At 39.7% G+C, this 18,840-nt stretch overlaps 1 protein-coding gene across 1 annotated transcript in view; it reads left to right on the top strand.

The window, feature by feature from the left end:
- The first annotated feature begins 16,170 nt into the window (after positions 1–16,170).
- The window catches only part of GTF2B (general transcription factor IIB), a 33,282-nt gene continuing 30,612 nt past the window's right edge, over positions 16,171–18,840 (top strand). The window contains exon 1 of the mRNA XM_002917668.4: positions 16,171–16,307. Coding sequence (XP_002917714.1) covers positions 16,291–16,307 — 17 coding nt within the window. The 5' untranslated portion in view covers positions 16,171–16,290. The remainder of the gene's footprint in view (positions 16,308–18,840) is intronic.

Below are 18,840 nucleotides of genomic sequence, written 5' to 3'. Positions count from 1 at the left end.
TTTCCTATAGGTTCTGGACCTACCTCAATAGCTTTTGCTGCTTGTTCTTTTGTTTCAAATTCCATAAAAGCAGATCCCTTTGGATCTCCAGTAGATTTATAACAGTAGACTTATATAAACAGCATTGCCACATTTTCCTAATACTGCAATCCAGCTGTGATTAACATTTTGGGGAAGTAACTCTTATACGCTAAACTAGGAACAGTATTAAATATGTTGGGATTCTTACTCAGAAGGTCAATAAATGTTTGTGTTCTCACTGAGGTCAAGAAGGCTCCAGGAGGAGCAGGCTTGGGGGGAAGGTGAGGACACATTTGAGTTTGAGATGCTCATTCACTTTCAGATGTTGGGTAAGCAGCTGGAGAGTTAGCTTGGAGTTTAGGGAAGAGGCTGGAGGTATACACGTCTGAGAGTCTGTGGCTTATTGATGATATTTAGACATGAGAGTGGATAGAGGCACCAAATATGTCAGTATTAGCAACTGGAAGAACTGATGACTTAGCCCAGAAGTTTTGCAAAATTTTACGGCAAAGTGAAATAATTCCTGAAAGAGTTTTTTCATTTGATAACTCCACTTACACACACACACACACACACACACACACACACACACACTCACCCATACACACAACCCCTCTGTAACCTGGAGGTCTTGCCTGGTATTATGCTAAGATCTCTAAAGATCTCCATCCATGTTCTGGATTTGAAGGAAACATCTCAGCCCCATCAGGCTCTTAGGATTAGCTCTTAGGATTCACTGCTGCAGACCACTCTGGCCCTCTTAAACCCTATCCTTTCTTGTTCCTGCAACACTGCACATCCATGAATAGCCTCCCACCTCCCTAGCTACTCCTCAGTCTCCTTTGCCTATTCCTTCAATATTGGTATTTCATCTTTCTCCCTAAATAACTTCATTTACTATCTATGTGCAAGGGACTCCCAAATTTATATGTCCAGCCTAATCCTTTCTGTTGAAATTCAGACCCATATACCCAACGCTCCATCTGTCACCTTCCGTGGATGTTTCTTAGGCAATCCCTATACCCAATCTGGTCTACTCAGTTAATGGTGCCCCAATCCAGTTGTTCAAATCCAGAAACCTAGAAATCATTCTTTTCTCCTCACAGCCAACTCCTGTGTATATTACCCTAACTATGTCTTAAATCCATCACCTCTCTGCCCCCAGCTGCCACCGCTCTGGTACAGGCCAATATCATCTCTCAAGTAGACTACTGGTCAATTTCCTAACGGTTCTCCCTGCCTTGCCCCTTGCAATCCATTATCCTTGTAAACCAAATATGAGCTGTCTAAAATGCAAATGTGATCATGTTACAGGTATTAGTTAAGCATATGCATATTGCAAGTTTAAATCAAATAAAGAGGAATTTTCTGTCTTAGCTGAACATTTTAGGAGTAGTCTAGTTTCAGTTCCGGCTTGATCCAGGATGCAAATTATAATCTGTTACCAAGCTGTCTTGCAGTTCTGTTCTCTCTGAGTTGGCTTTATCTTCAGTTGCCATGTCCTATGAAAGCAAATTGGTTGCAGCAGTTTCTAAGTGTCATATGGTCATACTAGCAAATCCAGCAAAAAAAAGGACACCTTCTCTTTCTGAAGCTCCAGAATTGGTCATACTGTGTTATATTGGTCTGTCCCTGAGCTACCTGCTGTGCCCAGGGGATTGGATATGCTAAATATCTTAGGCCAATCCAAGGTCAATTCAACGCAAACTACATTGGTTGACAGAAGGGATAGAATGAAAAAGAGGGAAGATGAATGAGCAAACATCTAAGTGACTTAAAACCTTTTAATGACTCTTTACCACTCATAATGTAAGGGGTGCTCTCCTCATCAGGGCCTGCAATGCCCTGTATGATATGGTCTCTCCTACTCCCCTAGTCTCATCTTTTCTGGTCATTTTTTCCAACTCACAGGTCTGGTAATACTGAGTTCATTTCAATTTCTAAATGAGTTTTTTTCTTCTCTCTGCCTTTTAGCACATGTCATTTTTTTGACATTCATACTTAATTTGGGTGGTATAACACTCAATTTTATGTGTCAACTTGGGTGGGCTATGGTTCCCAGATATATGATCGAACATTATTCTGGATGTTTCTATAAGGTTGCTTTTTGGTGAGATTAACATTTAAATCAGTGAACTTTGGGTAAAGCAAATTGCCCTCCAAGGTGGGCCTCATCCAATCATTGGAGGTCCTGAGAACAAAAAACTAACCTCCTCTGAACAAGAGGGAATTCTGCCAGCAGACAGACTTCAGATCCGAACTGCAGCATCGTGTCTTTGGGTCTCCAGACTGCAGGCCCACCCTGCAGATTTTGGACTTGCCAGCATCCATAATCACTTGAGCCAAATTTTAAAAATAAGTTTCTTTATATGTCTATATATATATCTACACACACACACATCCATTGGTTCTCTTTTTCTGGAAAATTCTGACTAATACAGGTGGATTAGCAAAAATAAGATAAGTTGTCTATAAATTCCCAAAGTTAGGTAAGAAGTCATTCAATGACATCATGCCATACGATAGTGAGAGATACAGACTTTGCATAGGAAACAATGATAAATTTCAGCAGATTTTTGTGAAAGAGAGTGAGAGACTATGGAAAAATTATGGTTTGGCTAACCAAAAGTTGATTATATCCTTCTTCTCCTTTGACCACTTCTACATAGAGGCTAAAAAGCCAAACTTTGCAATTTCTCAGCTTCCCTTACAAACTATTTGAAAGCTCCTGAGAAGAGCTTCCATTCATTGAAAAAGATAAAAGGCAAAGTCATCCTGAGACTTTTTTTTTTTTTAAGATTTTATTTATTTGACAGAGAGATAGCCAACGAGAGAGGGAACACAGCAGGGGAGTAGGAGAGGAAGAAGCAGGCCCCCAGCAGAGGAGCCCCGATGTGGGACTCGATCCTGGAATGCCAGGATCACGCCCTGAGCCGAAGGCAGATGCTCAACGACTGCGCCACCCATGCGCCCCCCCATCCTGAGACTTTTGTCTTTTTCGTCCTCTTCACCTTTCTACTTTCTTCCTGCCTGGAATGTAGAAGTAAGGTCTGGAGATATTGCAGCCATTTTGCATTCACGCAGCAAGTGGCATAAAAGTGAAGGCCTACGTGATAAGGACGGTAGAGCAAAAAAATGGGAAGAGACTGAGACCCTAGTAGCAATTTGGAGCCACTGTACCTGCCCCCAGACTTTGTAATGCATGAAACAAATAAACCTCTATTAAGGTCACTATAGCAGAGTTTTCTCTTATTTACAGATGAATGTATTACTACTTGATATAGAGAATATGGTACAAAGATCAAATTTTTCTTCTGGAAGATAAACTGACCTAATGAAAATTCCTTTAGGCAGAAAGAAATGCCGATCAGAGGGGTCCTGCAGGAAAAGATGGTAGGGGCCTGAAGGATTTAGTATGAGAGAAAGGCAAATAATCACACGTCTTTGTCAAATTTGTGAATTTTCCCCATCATTCTTATGATGAAAACAATTATGTAACTATATGATTACCAAATATTTAAATCAAAAATTATTCCCAAATGAAGCAAGGGGTCTCCTTGGTCTCAGCTGGATAAACCCAAGCGTGAAACAAAACAAAACAAAAACCTCAACCATGTTCCTGAGACATGAGAATTTCATTTTATTGCTGCTCTGAGAATACATCTAATTATTCAATCATGCCAATTAAATAGGAAGTTCACCTGCTGACAAACAGCTACCTGGGGATATAACAGAATAAATTGTAGAAATAATTGGATTTTCTAATCAATATTAACTTCATCATATTACACAGCTGCTACTTTCTTTTACATTTAGATACAGCATTTTTTTCTTATAATATGTAAAACTTTGCATTTGTAGCAAAATCTCATGGTTAAAAAGATGAGTAATTTTGTCCTTTCATCAGAGTGGTTATCCTGTCTGAAGCATTATTTTCACAAACTCTTTTATCCCTCTCATTAGTTAGCCATTAAAAGTATAAATATCATGTTTTAGCTGAAACCATAAAGTTGTATCTTCTAACACAAAACTCCATTTTGTATGTGAATTTCTGAGATGACTTATAACATCACTTTTATAATTATTCTTGGAGCATTCTATTGACCAATATATGCATGAAAGAATACAAAAGTCATGAAAACTATTCTGTTTTCTAGATATTTGCAAATGTCTCATCAGGTAAAGGGCTAGTATCAAAATCTATAAAGAACTTATCCAACTCAACAGCCAAAGAACAAATAATCCAACAAGAAATGGGCAGAAGACATGAACAGACATTTTTGCAAAGAAGACATTGAAATGGCCAACAGACACATGAAAAAGTGCTCAACATCACTCAGCATCAGGGAAATACAAATCAAAACCACAATGAGATACCACTCACACCAGTCAGAATGGCTAAAATTAACAAGTCAGGAAAAGGCAGATGTTGGTGAGGATGTGGAGAAAGGGGAACCCTCTTACAACCGTTGGTGGGGATGCAAAATAGTGGAGTCAACTGGAAAACAGAATGGAGGTTCCTCAAGACATTAAAAATAGAACTACCCTACAATCCAGCAGTTGCACTAGTAGGTATTTATCCTAATGATACAAAAGTGCTGATTTGAAGGGCCCCATGCACTCCAATGTTTATAGCAGCATTATCAACAATAGCCATATTATGGAAAGAGCCCAAATTTCCATCAACTGATGAATGGATAAAGCAGATGTGACATATATATTCAATGGAATATTATTCAGCCATCAAAAAGAATGAAATCTTGCCATTTACAACAACGTGGTTGGAACCAGAGGATATGATGCTAAGTGAAATAAATCAGTCAGAGAAAGACAAACATCATGATTTCACTCATATGTGGAATTTAAGAAATAAGACAGATGAACATAGGGGAAGGGAAGGAAAAATAAAATAAGATAAAAACTGGGGTGCCTGGGTGGCTCTGTCAGTTAAGCATCTGCCTTCAGCTCAGGTAGTGATCTCAGGGTCTGGGATTGAGCCCCATGCTGGGCTCTCCATTCAGTGGGGAGCCTACTTTCCCCTCTCCCTCTGCCTCCACACCCCCCCCCCCCCCTTGTTCTNCTTGTGCTCTCTCTCCCTCTCTCTCTCTCGAATAAATGAATAAAATCTTGAAAAAGATAAGATAAAAATAGAAAGGGAGACGAAACCATAAGAGACCTCATAGCTAAGAGAACAAACTGACAGTTGCTGGGCAAGGGGGGGTGGGGAGAATGGGGTAAATGGGTGATGGGCGTTCAGGAGGGCACTTGTTGGGATGAGCACTGGGTGTTACATGTAAGTGATGAATCACTAAATTCTATTCCTGAAACCAATACTACACTATATGTTAACTAACTTGAATTTAAATTTAAAAAATATTAACAGAAAAAAAAGAGCTTAAATACTTAGTGATAGAATCAGGGCATCAAAGGGCATGCTCGAAACATTTTGATATGCATTGTGAAATTGACTTCCATAAATGTTGCCCTGATTTAAGTGCTTATTTTCCCATGCTTGGAGAGCAGGGGTGGAACTATCCTTTCAATATCATTTTAGACAGAAAAGCAGACCCTGATTAGAAATATTTTATTGCCAGGTAAAAGGGAGATGGATGTAATTTCAAGCTTGTGTGTGTGTGTGTGTGTGTGTGTGTGTGTGTGTGTGTGTGTGTGTATGCACTACCTGACTTAAAAATGTTTGCAGACCACTAATTATCTTGGGGCCAGGAGCCAATTGTACCTTTGAGTTCTGTGTCTTGGGACTGGGCCTCCAGAGATCAGACAGAGTCCGTTATTGATGAGCTGGACTCTGCTCTTCAGAGGCCAGGAGGAAGGCTCTGAGACATGCTTGTCATATCTGCAGTTTTAGAAACCATCTTTGGTACTTCAAGAAATCATTCCTAAGTGAAGGACATGGGCCAAAGAGAGAGCCAGTGGTTAAAGACAAAGCAACAACAAAGAACCAGTGTTGTTCTGAGGGCCAAATTCCATTTGCAAAAATTCAAATTTCTGTTGAGTGCCTACTATATGCCAGACCCTGCTTCAGGTGCCGGGGATACTGCAGTGAACAGAACATAAAAAATCCCTGGCCTCATTGAATGTGTATTAAGGGAGGATATAGATGATAAATTAAATAAGAGAAACATATTGTAAGTTCCATGGTGACATGTCTATGAGTGATCTTGAGCATTTTTTCATGTGTCTGTTGGCCATTTGTATGTCTTCTTTGGAGAAGTGTTTATTCATGTCTTCTGCCCATTTCTTAGAAGGATTATTTATTTTTTTGGGTGTTGATTTTGATGAGTTCTTTACAGATTCTGGATACTAGCTCTTTATCCAATATGTCATTTGTAAATATCTTGTCCCATCTGTCAGTTGCCTTTTAGTTTTGTCAACTGTTTCCTTCCCTGTGAGGAAGCTTTTTGTCTTGATGAAGTCCCAATAGTTGTTTTTTTGCTTTCATTTCCCTTGACTCCAGTGCTGTATCTAGGAAGAAGTTGCTGCAGCCAAGGTCCAAGACGTTGTTGCCTGTGCTCTCCTCTAAGATTTTGATGGTTTCCTGTCTTACATTTAGGTCTTTCATCCGTTTCGAATTTATTTTTGTGTATGTGTAAGAAAGTGGTCCCGTTTCATTCTTCTGCATGTGCCTCTCCAGTTTTTCCAACCCCGTTTGTTGAAGAGACTGTCTTTTTTCCATCGAATATTCTTTCCTGCTGTGTCGAAGATTAGTTGGTCGTATAGTTGTGGGTCCATTTCTGGGTTCTTCTCTCTGTTCCATTGATCTGTGTGTCTGTTTTTGTGTCAGTATCATAGTGTCTTAATGATTATAGCTCTATAATACATCCTGAAGTCTAGGATTCTTTTTTTTTAAAGATTTTATTTATTTATTTGACAGAGAGACAGCCAGCGAGAGAGGGAACACAAGCAGGGGGAGTGGGAGAGGAAGAAGCAGGCTCATACCGGAGGAGCCTGATGTGGGGCTCGATCCCATAACGCCGGGATCACGCCCTGAGCCGAAGGCAGATGCTTAACCGCTGTGCCACCCAGGCGCCCCTGAAGTCTAGGATTCTTATGCCTCCCACTTTGCTTTTCTTTTTCAACATTACTTTGGCTTTTCTGGTTCTATACAAATTTTAGGATTGTTGTTCTAGCTCTGTGAAAAATCCTGGTGTTATTTTGATTAGGATTGCATTGAATGTGTAGATTGCTTTGGGTAGTATAAATATTTTAACAATATTTGTTCTTCCAATCCATGTGCATGGAATGTTTTTCCATTTCTTTGTGTCTTCGTCAATTTCTTTCATAAGTGTTCTATAATTTTCAGTGTACAGATATTTACCTCTTTGGTTAGGTTTATTCCTAGGTATCTTACTTAGGGTTTTAGATGCAATCGTAAATGGATGAATTCCTTAATTTCTCCTTCTGCTTTATTATTGGTGTATAGAAATACAACAGATTTCTGTATGTTGATTTTGTATCCTGCGACTTTGCTGAATTCATGTATCAGTTCTAGTAATTTTTTGGTGGAGTCTTTCAGGTTTTCTACATACAGTATCATGTCATGTGGGAAGAGTGAAAGTTTGACTTCTTTCTTGCTGATTTGGATGCATTTTATTTCTTTGTGCTGTCTGGTTACTGAGGCTAGGATTTCCAGTACTATGTTGAACAACAGTGGTGAGAGTGGACATCCCTTCATGTTCCTGACCTTCGGGGAAAAGCTTTCAGTTTTTCCCCATTGAGGATGATACTAGCTGTGGGTCTTTCATATATGGCCTTTATGATATTAAGGTATGTTCCTCTTATTCCCACTTTTTGAGGGTTTTTACCAAGAAAGTATGCTGTATTTTGTCAAATGCTTTTTCTGCATCTATTGAGAGGAGCATATAGTTCTCATCCTTTCTTTTATTAATGTGGTGTATCACATTAATTGTTTTGTAGATATTGAACCATCCCTGAAGCCCAGGACTAAATCCCACCCGATCTTGGTGAATAATCCTTTTAATGTACTGTTGGATTCTATTCGCTAGTATCTTGTTGAGAATATTTGTATCCATGTTCATTAGGGATATTGGTCTATAATTCTTTTTTAGTGGGGTCTTTGTCTGGTTTTGGAATCAAGGTAATTCTGGCCTCATAGAATGAGTTTAGAAGTTTTCCCTCCATATCTATTTTTTGGAATAGCTTCAGAAGAACAGGTATTTTATGTTCTTTTAACAGGTAAACATTCACTCATAACATGAATGAACAAGAATGTTCATGACAGCATTGTTCATAATACAAAAAAAAAAAAAGGAAAAATCCAATTCCTCCATTATTGGTGGTATAGTTAAATAAATTATGATATCTAGTCAGAATATTAAATACTTTTAATTTCCCCAAATTAAAAATTTGTTTAATGTTTGAAACAGGTCCAGTGCTTATGCTATTGCAATATGGCAGTGTCACCTGAGCCGTAAACAGCGCCATCTTTTGGCCAAAGTGCTGAGGTGGGAAGGAATTTGGGAAGTTTGAGGGACTGAATGACCACCAGTGTAGTATGGTGCCCCCCCCTTGCTGTTTTCAAGCATCAACTTTTGTTCAGGAAATGGGAGTAGCTGTCTATGGTGCTTGACAACTGATCTTAAGAAGTCACGTAATCTTTCTCTCTTTTAAATTTCATAATCAGGATTTACAATTAAATGGAAAAGTACATTTCCATTAATAGATCCAAATACTTTTGAGTTCTAAATAAAAGTACTTAAAAGTATGATCTCTCACAGTGTAGTTTAGTAGTTTGAAAGCAAGCCATACCTAAATTCTCATTAACTTCACTTTAATTCTCATTGGAGTGTAGCTAATACATTGCCCTGGAACAATTTTATGAATATTTGAAAGAATCAAACACGTCTAGTTATTTTAGATGTAGAGATGTGTGACCATTTAGTTTGGTGGGAAATTCTCAGGATTTCTCTTGTAAAATCAAACTCATGACCTTGGGTTTGTGGGGCATCTTTTTTTTTTTTTTAACATTAGTTTCCACACAACAGAAAAGAAAGCAGAAAGATAAAAACAAACCCTCGTTTGCAAAATCAACACTAATGTAAGAATATGGCAAGAGTTTACAGGACTGAAAGAGGAAAGGTGATAATCCAGGCCTGCTAGAAGCGAGCGTTTGATGAAAGTCTGCGAAGTTAACCTGAGTGTTCAGAACAGATGAATGCGAAAAGCAACATGGGCTTGTTAAGCAGTTTTTATGCTGCATCTTGATGCCAATGCCATAGCATAAAGTCATTAAAACAGTGGAAGATGGCTAACCCATTGTGAGCTCTGTCGTTTTAATTAAAAAGCTACATTCAAATTTACTTTGTTTTTTCTTTAACTTGAAAAAAGCCACCCCAGGAAAAGCATTCTTTATAACCTATGGTGTACCAAATATCACCTCTATTAAGCTCTGCTTGGGAATTGCTTATCTTACTGTCACAGTCATTAAGAGACCTGGATTAGCAGTGAGTACGCTGTTAGTACTCAGATGCTAATAATACCAGTAATGAGAGCAGGGACTCTTCTGATGTCCCAACACGAGGCATTGAGCAGACTACCCATCTTGACTAACATCAGTGGTAGAACAGCGGGTGGCCAATGCTTTACTTTGCAAGTGTGGGGCAGGGTCCTTTCATCTCATTAATGTGAAGGAGTAAAATGCTAGGTAGGAAAGGTCAGAAAATAGCTAGAGTGAGCTGGTATAATGGACAGTTTTGTAGAAGGGAGAAAGCACAAAGGAAGCAGAAAAAAAAGAAAAAGGAAAAGCCATAAATGGGAAAACCCTCTTGGTAAACCTCACTAATTTGGTCTAATTATTGTGAAGAACAGTCAGAATAGTGATATTTTAAATATATTATTTCGTTCATTCAACCAATAACTCACACAAACCAACATTTATTGGGTGTTGTCTGTGTGTAAATGATTAGTCACAAAGGTTGGAGGAACATTATGATGACTCAGCTCTCAGTGAGCTCACTGCAGCTTCCTGTCAAGCACCCAAAATAACAGAATGGGCTGTGGTCAAGCATTGCTTAGAACAGGTCTTCGGTACATGCATTGCTTTTACCACTTAAATTGCACTAAGACTTAAGGGACTGTCTGTATATCGCTCCCCTATTTCAAAGGTAAAGATCGCTTCCTGTTTTATAGTGTTATCACCAAAGCTACAATCTTCCTATTTGTAGCATTTATCTTGCTTCCTATCTTATATTGTTATAAATAACATTGCAGTGGACATCTTCATGAACATAGGGTCCCATAGTTTAGATGATTTCCTTTCTCTGGTTCTCAGAAGTGGACTTACTGGCTCAAGAGACTAATGCCAAATTGCTTTCTAAAAGGTTGTATCAGTTAATAATAGTGAGCAGTGCATGACAGTAATGAGAGGAGCAATTTTATATTCTCGTCACGTGGTTATCCTTTATAACTAATACTTTCAGAGTTTTCATTTAATGCTCAAATCACATGAGATTTGAAAATAGGTACTTATTTTCCACAATAAAGTTTTTAGCATGTGATTTTTTTAGCATGGAAACAGTGAATATCTAATGCTAAAATTTAGTCTTTAAGAAAGTGTCAAGTAATAGGTCACATGAACATGTTTCATGTTCTCATTTTCCCCCAGTAGTTCATCAGGGTACTCAAAAACCATTAAGAGAACTTTAGACGTGAATCTTATCTACACTGTGCTAAATGTGCTTAAAAAATCTTTTAGGAAATTATAATCTCATATATCAATTTCCCATATTTTTTATTATAAAATGAGACAGTTGGTATTTGGGAGCAATATTAGTTTTAAGACATAGAATAAAATAGCACTAAACAGTGCAGCATAACTTTTGATGTCACATGCTTAATGCCAAATGATATCTTTTCAGAAAAATATTAATTTTAACAGTTATTAGGCTATTAATATGAACCTTTTAGAGTTATTTTTTTGTTTTGCTTTTATCAGAGTGATTTATTTTTTTTTAAGGTTTTGCTTATTTATTTGACAGAGAAAGAGAGAGCACAAGGTGGGGGGGGATGGCAGGCAGAGGGGGAGGGAGAAGCAGGCTCCCCGCTGAGCAGAAAGGCTGACATAGGGCTCGATCCCAGGACCCTGGGATCACGACCTGAGCCGAAAGCAAATGCTTCACCTACTGAGGCACCCAGGCATCCCTTATCAGAGTAATTTAGAAGTTTAAAAGAAAACTGCTCACTGAGCATTGAATTAAAAAGTGAATTAATTTCTAGCAGTCTTCCTCTCTGATCCTGTAAGGGATAACTGACAGTTAATATTTTCTATTTATATATTATTAATGTTTTAAGCCTAAATTCTACTTCCTAGCATGTGGAGAAGCTACTGGCTTTTCTCAGTGAAAAGCTAGCTTTATTCTCAAGTGGAGGACAAGCTAGCTGCCAATACCGGGGAATAAAAGATGTCACATAAATCAACAAACAAATGGAAAAGTTAAATTCAGGATCACATATGCAAGTACATTTAGCAATGGGAGATGAGCCAGGCACATTTCAGTGTGGGGAAGCACACGGTCTGACCAACACAAGTATCCTTAGGCAGACAGCTGATCAGAATATTTTAGAGCACAGCTGTTCCATAAAATCAAGCCCACATGATTGCGGCAGGTACATTGCTTGTTGAATCCATTCCCTGATCTTAAAGTCTGTAAACTGAATTTCTGTACATTGAGTTTCTATTAGGAGGCGAACTGCATGGACTCTGATGCCAAATTGCCAGGGTTCAAATTCCAGCTCTGCGATTTACTAGCTGTGTGATTTCAGGCTATTCTTAACCATCCTGTGCCTCAATTTCCCTATCTCTTAAATGGGGACAAGAATAGTATCCAGCTCATAGAGTTGTCGGAAAGATTAAATGAGTTAATATATGCAAAGCCTTAAAATAGTACCTGGCATATAGCAAGTTCTCTGTGAGTATATGTTGCTATTATTAATTTCACGATTATTAGTTTTTATTTCTACTTCTATCTGAATTTAAAGAAGACTTTGTTTTTATTAAAGAGTCAAAAGGACAGTGAATGCCTCTACAAAGATGATCTCTATTTCCCAGCGCACAGTACTTTGGGCCGCAGAATACAGTCCTGCAGTATCAGTTTCACAGTTGGCTTGCATAGAAAAGGGAACAGTTTAGAGTCAGGTGTTTCGTGTTTGGAATTCTACCTCCACCACTAACTTATCGTGTGACTCCGAGTGCTTTACCTACTCAACTTCTCTAAGCCTGTAGGAGAGTAATCAACCTTGCCTGATGTGATAACCAAGAATGAGATAACCTAATGAGTGTGAGGTACCTACCAGATGGCCTGATGCAGAAGGACCTCAGTTCTTGCAGTTCCATGTGGGGCCCTCCTTTTCCATCTCTGGCTCCTGCCACCTTCAGCAGGGTCTTCCTGTTCCTTCTGATGAAACCAAACCACCACAAAGCAGGCCCAGGACAATCACCAACTGAAAACTCAGTGTGAAACGATATCATTGGTAATACAGGAAGTATTATAATGTTATATTTAAAAAGGTTTACAAATCCATATTTTTTAGACTGGCGCACTAAAACATGTATGAGTTAAGGTGATAGGTGGGATTTGTTTTAAAAATGCTTTAGGGGCGCCTGGCTGGCTCAGTCAGTGGAGCATATGACTCCTCATCCCAGGTCATAAATTCAGGCCTGATGTTGGGCGTGGAGCTTACTTAAAAACAAAACAAAACAAAAAACAAATAAAATAAAATAAAATGCTTTAGCAAGGGGAGACATAGAGGAAGAAAAGGATACATGATACAAATGTGGCAAAATCTTGATACTTGTTTAATCAGGAAGAGAAGTAAATGAAGAGTCATTACATTATACCCTCTAATTTCTAGTGTGCTTGAACATCTTCATATATGATAAAAATTTTGAAAAATTAAAAAAACCTCACATTTCTAGAAGTAATACATATCACATTAGCCACCAGGCACATGAGGCTTATCTACTATTCTAGGCATTTCATCCCAGTTCCGAGAGTCCAAGTCAGATCTGGCCATACATTTCACTGAATCCTCCATTCTTCCTAGTCTAGCAGAATATGTCATATAATTTCCAGACAAATATTTGTCAAACCTTGCTCAGGTTAGGAAAATGTCATTTTCTCAAAACAATGTCACCATAACAGACACTTAAATATCAATGTTTCCAAAAGTGAGGCCACAAGATAGATTTAATGAACCCCCACCACATACGCCAAGTAAAAGAAGCCAGACACAAGAGACAACATATTATATGATTCCATTTACATGAAAAGTCCAGAGAAGTGATTCTGGGGCCAGAGGTGGAATTTACATTAACTGTCCATGGGCATGAGTGCTTTTTTTTTTTTTTTTAAAGATTTCACTTATGTATATGAGAGAGAGAGAGATAGCAAGAGACGAGAGCAAGAGCAGGGAGGAGAGGGAGAAGCAAGTCCCCACTGAGCAGGGAGCCCGATGTGGGGCTTAATCCTAGGACCCCAGGATTATGACCTGAGCCAAAGGCAGATGCTTACCAACTGAGCCACCCAGCGCCCCTGGGCATGAGTGCTCTTTTTGGGATGACGGAAAATGCTAAAACTGGATTAGGGATGTATACACAACTTGGTAAAATAACTAAAGGGGTGCCCGGTTGGCTCAGTCAGTAGAGCATGTGACTCTTGATCTTGGGGTTGTGGATTCAAGCTCCACACTGGGTGTAGAAATTACTTAAAAATAAAATCTTAAAAAAAAAAACCCTTTAAATTACTGAAAGTCATTGGCTTCTAAACAGGTGAATTCTGTGGTATGTAATACCTCAATAGATTTAAAAAAAATATATCTAGGTGGATCACAAACTTGTAAAAAATCATTTATTAGGTATGTAAAGTATTTTATATTTTCAAAGAACTATAACTAGCACATCAATTTTGATTTCACAGTCATAACGTGAACTTTTAAGATAAATGTTTAAGTTGAAAAAGATGAGTTAATTTAAATAATTGATTTGAATGAATTATTTTACTTAATTCATTCACATATTTAAATTAAATAGAAATGATGATACTGACAAACCAGAAGTTTTAGTAAATGCTGGTCTGGGTCATTGATTCCTATGTGATAAAACCCCAACTCTGTGTGCATATGTGTGTGTGTGTGTGGGTGTTGTGTTTTCTAACCTCAGGATCAGATGTAAAGATTAAATGGGATAAGCGGTGATGAAAATGCTATATAATTTGCCAGTGCTATACAAATAAAAGAAAAAGATTGGCCTACCTAAATTACTTCTATTTTAATATAAGAAATCCTAACTAGCTTGTGACAGATAAGCAACCCTCCAGGTGGGGGCAGAAGTAATTTAACAGGTTGCCCAGCTTTTTTCCTTTGGGGTTTCAACTTCTCTTCTTTCTTCTGCAAACATTACTGAATGCCTACCTAAACCATTAGGTGGTAGGTCCTTATTCTTGATCTTCCAGAGTGTCTAGTTGCCCTCCTCCTCCTCTCCCCCCTTTTCTCAAAGGTCAAGGTGCTCTATCTATAAAAACTTCCTGCCCCAGGAGCGCTTGGGTGGCACAGTGGTTAAGCGTCTGCCTTCGGCTCAGGGCGTGATCCCGGCATTCTGGGATCGAGCCCCACATCAGGCTCCTCTGCTGTGAGCCTGCTTCTTCCTCTCCCACTCCCCCTGCTTGTGTTCCCTCTCTTGCTGACTGTCTCTATCTCTGTCAAATAAATAAATAAAATCTTAAAAAACAAAACTTCCTGCCCCATGGGGTGGAGCACCCCCAAGCCCTTTTCTGGTTGCATTTGGCGCAGCTGAAGTGAACTGGCATTTCTGAAAGTTTTCCAGATATTAAGGGAGAACCCCACCTCCCACCCCCCCCCAGCCAAAGTACAGTCAAGTAGTCGTTTTTAAATTACAGAATTACAGATTGGAAGACTGGAAAAAGAAAAGAAAAGAAAAAAAACCTCTCCCATCTCCAGCCGGATTTCAATTCCTAAACTTCTGCTTCTTACACTCCTTGTTCTTTCTGAGGAAGCGAGCCTTTCCCACCTTTCAAGAAAACAATGAGGGCTCAGTGGCATTTAAGTCCCAAGCCCAAGTGAACAAAGCAGCCACTATATTCTAAGTCCCCATCCCCATAGAAACCTGGAGCACCCTCTTTCCTCTGATTCCCACAGGGTCAAGGTTGGTTTATTTTCAGCAGATTGGTGGTGGTGGTGTTAGTATTATTACTATTCTGACGTTTAGTTTGGCTAATTAATAAATCGAGGGTCCTTTTGAGGTATAAAACATTCTACTAAGTTCTCTGTACTTCGGCTATCAACCAAATTTTCTTTCTTTCTTTTTTTTTTTTTTAAGGTTTTATTTGACAGAGAGAGAGAGACAGCCAGCGAGAGAGGGAACACAAGCAGGGGGAGTGGGAGAGGAAGAAGCAGGCTCACAGCAGAGGAGCCTGATGTGGGGCTCGATCCCATAACACCGGGATCACGCCCTGAGCTGAAGGCAGACGCTCAACCACTGTGCCACCCAGGCGCCCCTCAACCAAATTTTCAAAGGCCATGAAAAAAAATTAGGATAGGGCCCACATCTCCCTGCCTCAGGGGTGCAGAGTGCTCTCACAAGGTTTTGTTTCATCTCCTGCCAGTTCTAAAAGGGTATGCAAAACAGATACAATTACCCCTTGCACCGAAAGGCGAAGGAACGTGCCTAAGAAGAAACAGCTTGCTAGCTGATGACAGAGTCTGCATTGACACCTGTTCTGGCTGACCTAAGTGAATTTCTCCTTTTATTCCGAATTCCTTAAGTGGAATCGCCCCTCTGAAAAAGTAAGTATTGCGCTCAAACTGGCGTTAACTGACTCCAGGCTGGGAGGGGGTAGGAAACCCTCGGAAATGTGGGCTTTGCCCCCACCACGAAGGCCGGGTTGTCTTTGTATTTTAACTCAGTCCAGTTGAGGGTATTGCTGGTGTAGCCCGTTTGTAGAGTTACCTTGAGAATTTTTATAGGTAATTTTGTTGATTCTCTCAGCAACAGAGCAAACCACAGAAACGGAATAGGAAAATAAAAAAACGCAAAGCACGTGCCATACAGAATCTCACTTTTCTTGGCCGTTCTCCCGACCCGTAGCCGCGCCCTATTACGACTGCGTGGGTGGCTCGCCTATAAAAGCCCGTCTTGCAGCGTCTCACCGCCACAGTCTCTTCCTGTTCTTGGTGCGTCTGTTGTGGCTTCTAGCTGGGACCGCAGGGGCCGTGAAGATGGCGTCTACCAGCCGGTTAGTATGTCCGGCCGAGCCCGGCTAGCTGAGGGGCGGGCCGAGAGTGCCAGAGTTGTTAGGCGGCCACCGGGGCTGCCGCGTGGGGCAAAGCGCTCCGGAGGTGCGGGGAGAGGCGGCGGACCGGCTGGCCGACCCGGACAAAGGCACTTCCAGACGGCAGGGCTGTCAGGGGCGTCGCAGGGGGTACCAAGCCGTCGGCGTTACCACTCCAACGTCCTAGCTTGTTTCCTCTCCCAGGCACCACCCTGTGGGGGCCCTTGTGTCCCCAGCCCCTGGTTTCGCGTCTTTTTTGGGTATTTTTAACCGTATTTTTTTTGTTAATTTTTTCTACGCTGGTTTTTACAGCTGTGGCTCAACCAGCCCACGATCCTTTCCAAAGAGCGGGAAAGGGTTAGTTCCAGGCCCTTATCGGTCTGACAGCTAGAAAGTTAGGGACGTCAGCCTGATAGAAACTGATTATCACCATCCCAGAGGCCTTCTGAAATGGAAGCTAGAGCATTTCCGAAGAGTTGATAAGTTCCCTTCTAAGAGGTTTATTTACTTATTTTTTTTTTTTTTTACAAATGTCTTCTGCATACTCCTGAAGAAAATCTTGCCTGCAGAAAATTACTTACATATGCTGGGAAGTCGCTCTTTAATATATTTTTTAAATGTGATGTACTCCTATCTACAGGAAATGCATGCAGTGCCCTTAGATCCAGCCTTTAATCCTGTGATCTGAAAAATGCTTGTAGACCCTAATTATGTCTCTCATTACCACTATGAGGTAGATATTAGTATTTCTGCATTAGTGTAAACTGAGTCATGCCAGTGTTGACTTTTCCAAGGTTAGTGTTAGAACAAAGTGTAGAATCTCTTATCTGTTTCCTGTTATCACACACTTGGCCTCTAGTTAACTCATAGTATATTAAAAGTATCAACTTAGTTCTGTAGCTTCTGAGAGGTAACTCTGGCATAATTTTTGTGAACTTGTTTATCATGTGTGGAATTGAATTCCCAATGAAAGCCGTTATCACAAAATAGCAAACTGGAGAAGTCCAGGCCGTTTTGCGGTTACTCCTAAGACTTACTGCTTTATGTTACTGTACTTAAAAAAAAAAAAAAAAAAAAAAAAAAAAAAAGTTGGGGGAGGCAGCGTTAGCTAAAACAACTTGGAAACAACTCTTAAAGCCAATGACACTCTTGTTTACTGATTGTACTTCTATGATCGAATGCTCAATCATTCTATCTGGGTGTGGCTCTAGTTGGGAAAAGCTTCCTTGTAGGTAAGTGGAAAACTTCAGCTACCCAAAGACTCCTAAATGCGACATAAGTTCTCTCACGGCAGTAGATCTGAAAGGTAAATGTGGTCATGTTGGGCACAGCTTTTCCATATAATAGGACAGGAAATTGTGTTTGTAAAAAAAATTTGTAGCTGTTGAATATAGTAAGTTCATGTGATAGATTCTTTACTGAAAGAATACACTTTCCTTTGTGTGCCTTTATTTTCTTCATTTGTTAAAAAATAATCTTTGAAATAATTTTTTTCTAGTTTTTCTACCAGTGAGAACAAAGGTAAATGTTAGTATTTCTGCCTTTAGCTTTTTTCCCCCTGAGGATGTAGTTACTAGATTATGAAACTGCCTGGTGTTTTCACAGAAAAGCACAAATGTTGTGAGTTCAAATCTAAACTCCACCACTATTTTGTAATTTCAGGCTAATCATTCTCTGAGCTTAATCTTTAGAAGGGAAATAACCCTTATTTTGCAGGTTTGCTTTGAAGATTAATAATATATATGTAGCACTAGACACACAGTAGCACCCAGTAAGTGATAGCTATAAAGTGGGATTTGGGTTTATCTGGCTCCTTGGGGACTCTGAATTGTTTTAATGTCATTCGTGGTTGTTTACTCCATTCTTTCCCTTTCATTTCTCACCTTTACTTCCCCCACCACCCTACTCTCATGGTTCCTCTTTTGTATTACTCTTGCGGGTATTCTGATTAAAGTTGACTACTTTATTGTGATTCATTTTGTTTTGGATAGGTAAGACACAAAAAATAGTGCAAAAACAAGAAAAAAAGTGAAAAGCGTCTTAGCCATCTAATTCTCCCCCAAAGCAGCCATCGCAGCCAGTTTCTTGGTGTTTTCCTGAAGATTCTGTGGTTTAACAAGCATGTTTAACAAACAGTGCTAACCTCCCTTCTTCCACCAAAGTCTGTTGTAAACACTGTTTGCTACCTTGCTTTTTACCTTTTTCGTGAAGTTAGCACACACATTTTAAGTGTACAGTTCAGTTACAAAATAAGCACATATACCTAGCTAGCACCCAGGTCAAGAAGTTAAATACCACTAGCATCCTGGAAGCCTTCTTGTGACCTCAGCCATTACCCCCTTTCCAAAGATAACCACATCTCAACTTCTAACACGATAGATTTCTTTTTTTTTTATAGAGACAGCCAGCGAGAGAGGGAACACAAGCAGGGGGAGTGGGAGAGGAAGAAGCAGGCTCACAGCAGAGGAGCCCGACGCGGGGCTCGATCCCACAACGC

The sequence above is a fragment of the Ailuropoda melanoleuca genome, chromosome 2 (genome assembly GCF_002007445.2).
Source record: "Ailuropoda melanoleuca isolate Jingjing chromosome 2, ASM200744v2, whole genome shotgun sequence".
NCBI classification, from domain to species: domain Eukaryota; kingdom Metazoa; phylum Chordata; class Mammalia; order Carnivora; family Ursidae; genus Ailuropoda; species Ailuropoda melanoleuca.
This window is presented reverse-complemented; position numbering and strand designations above follow the sequence as displayed.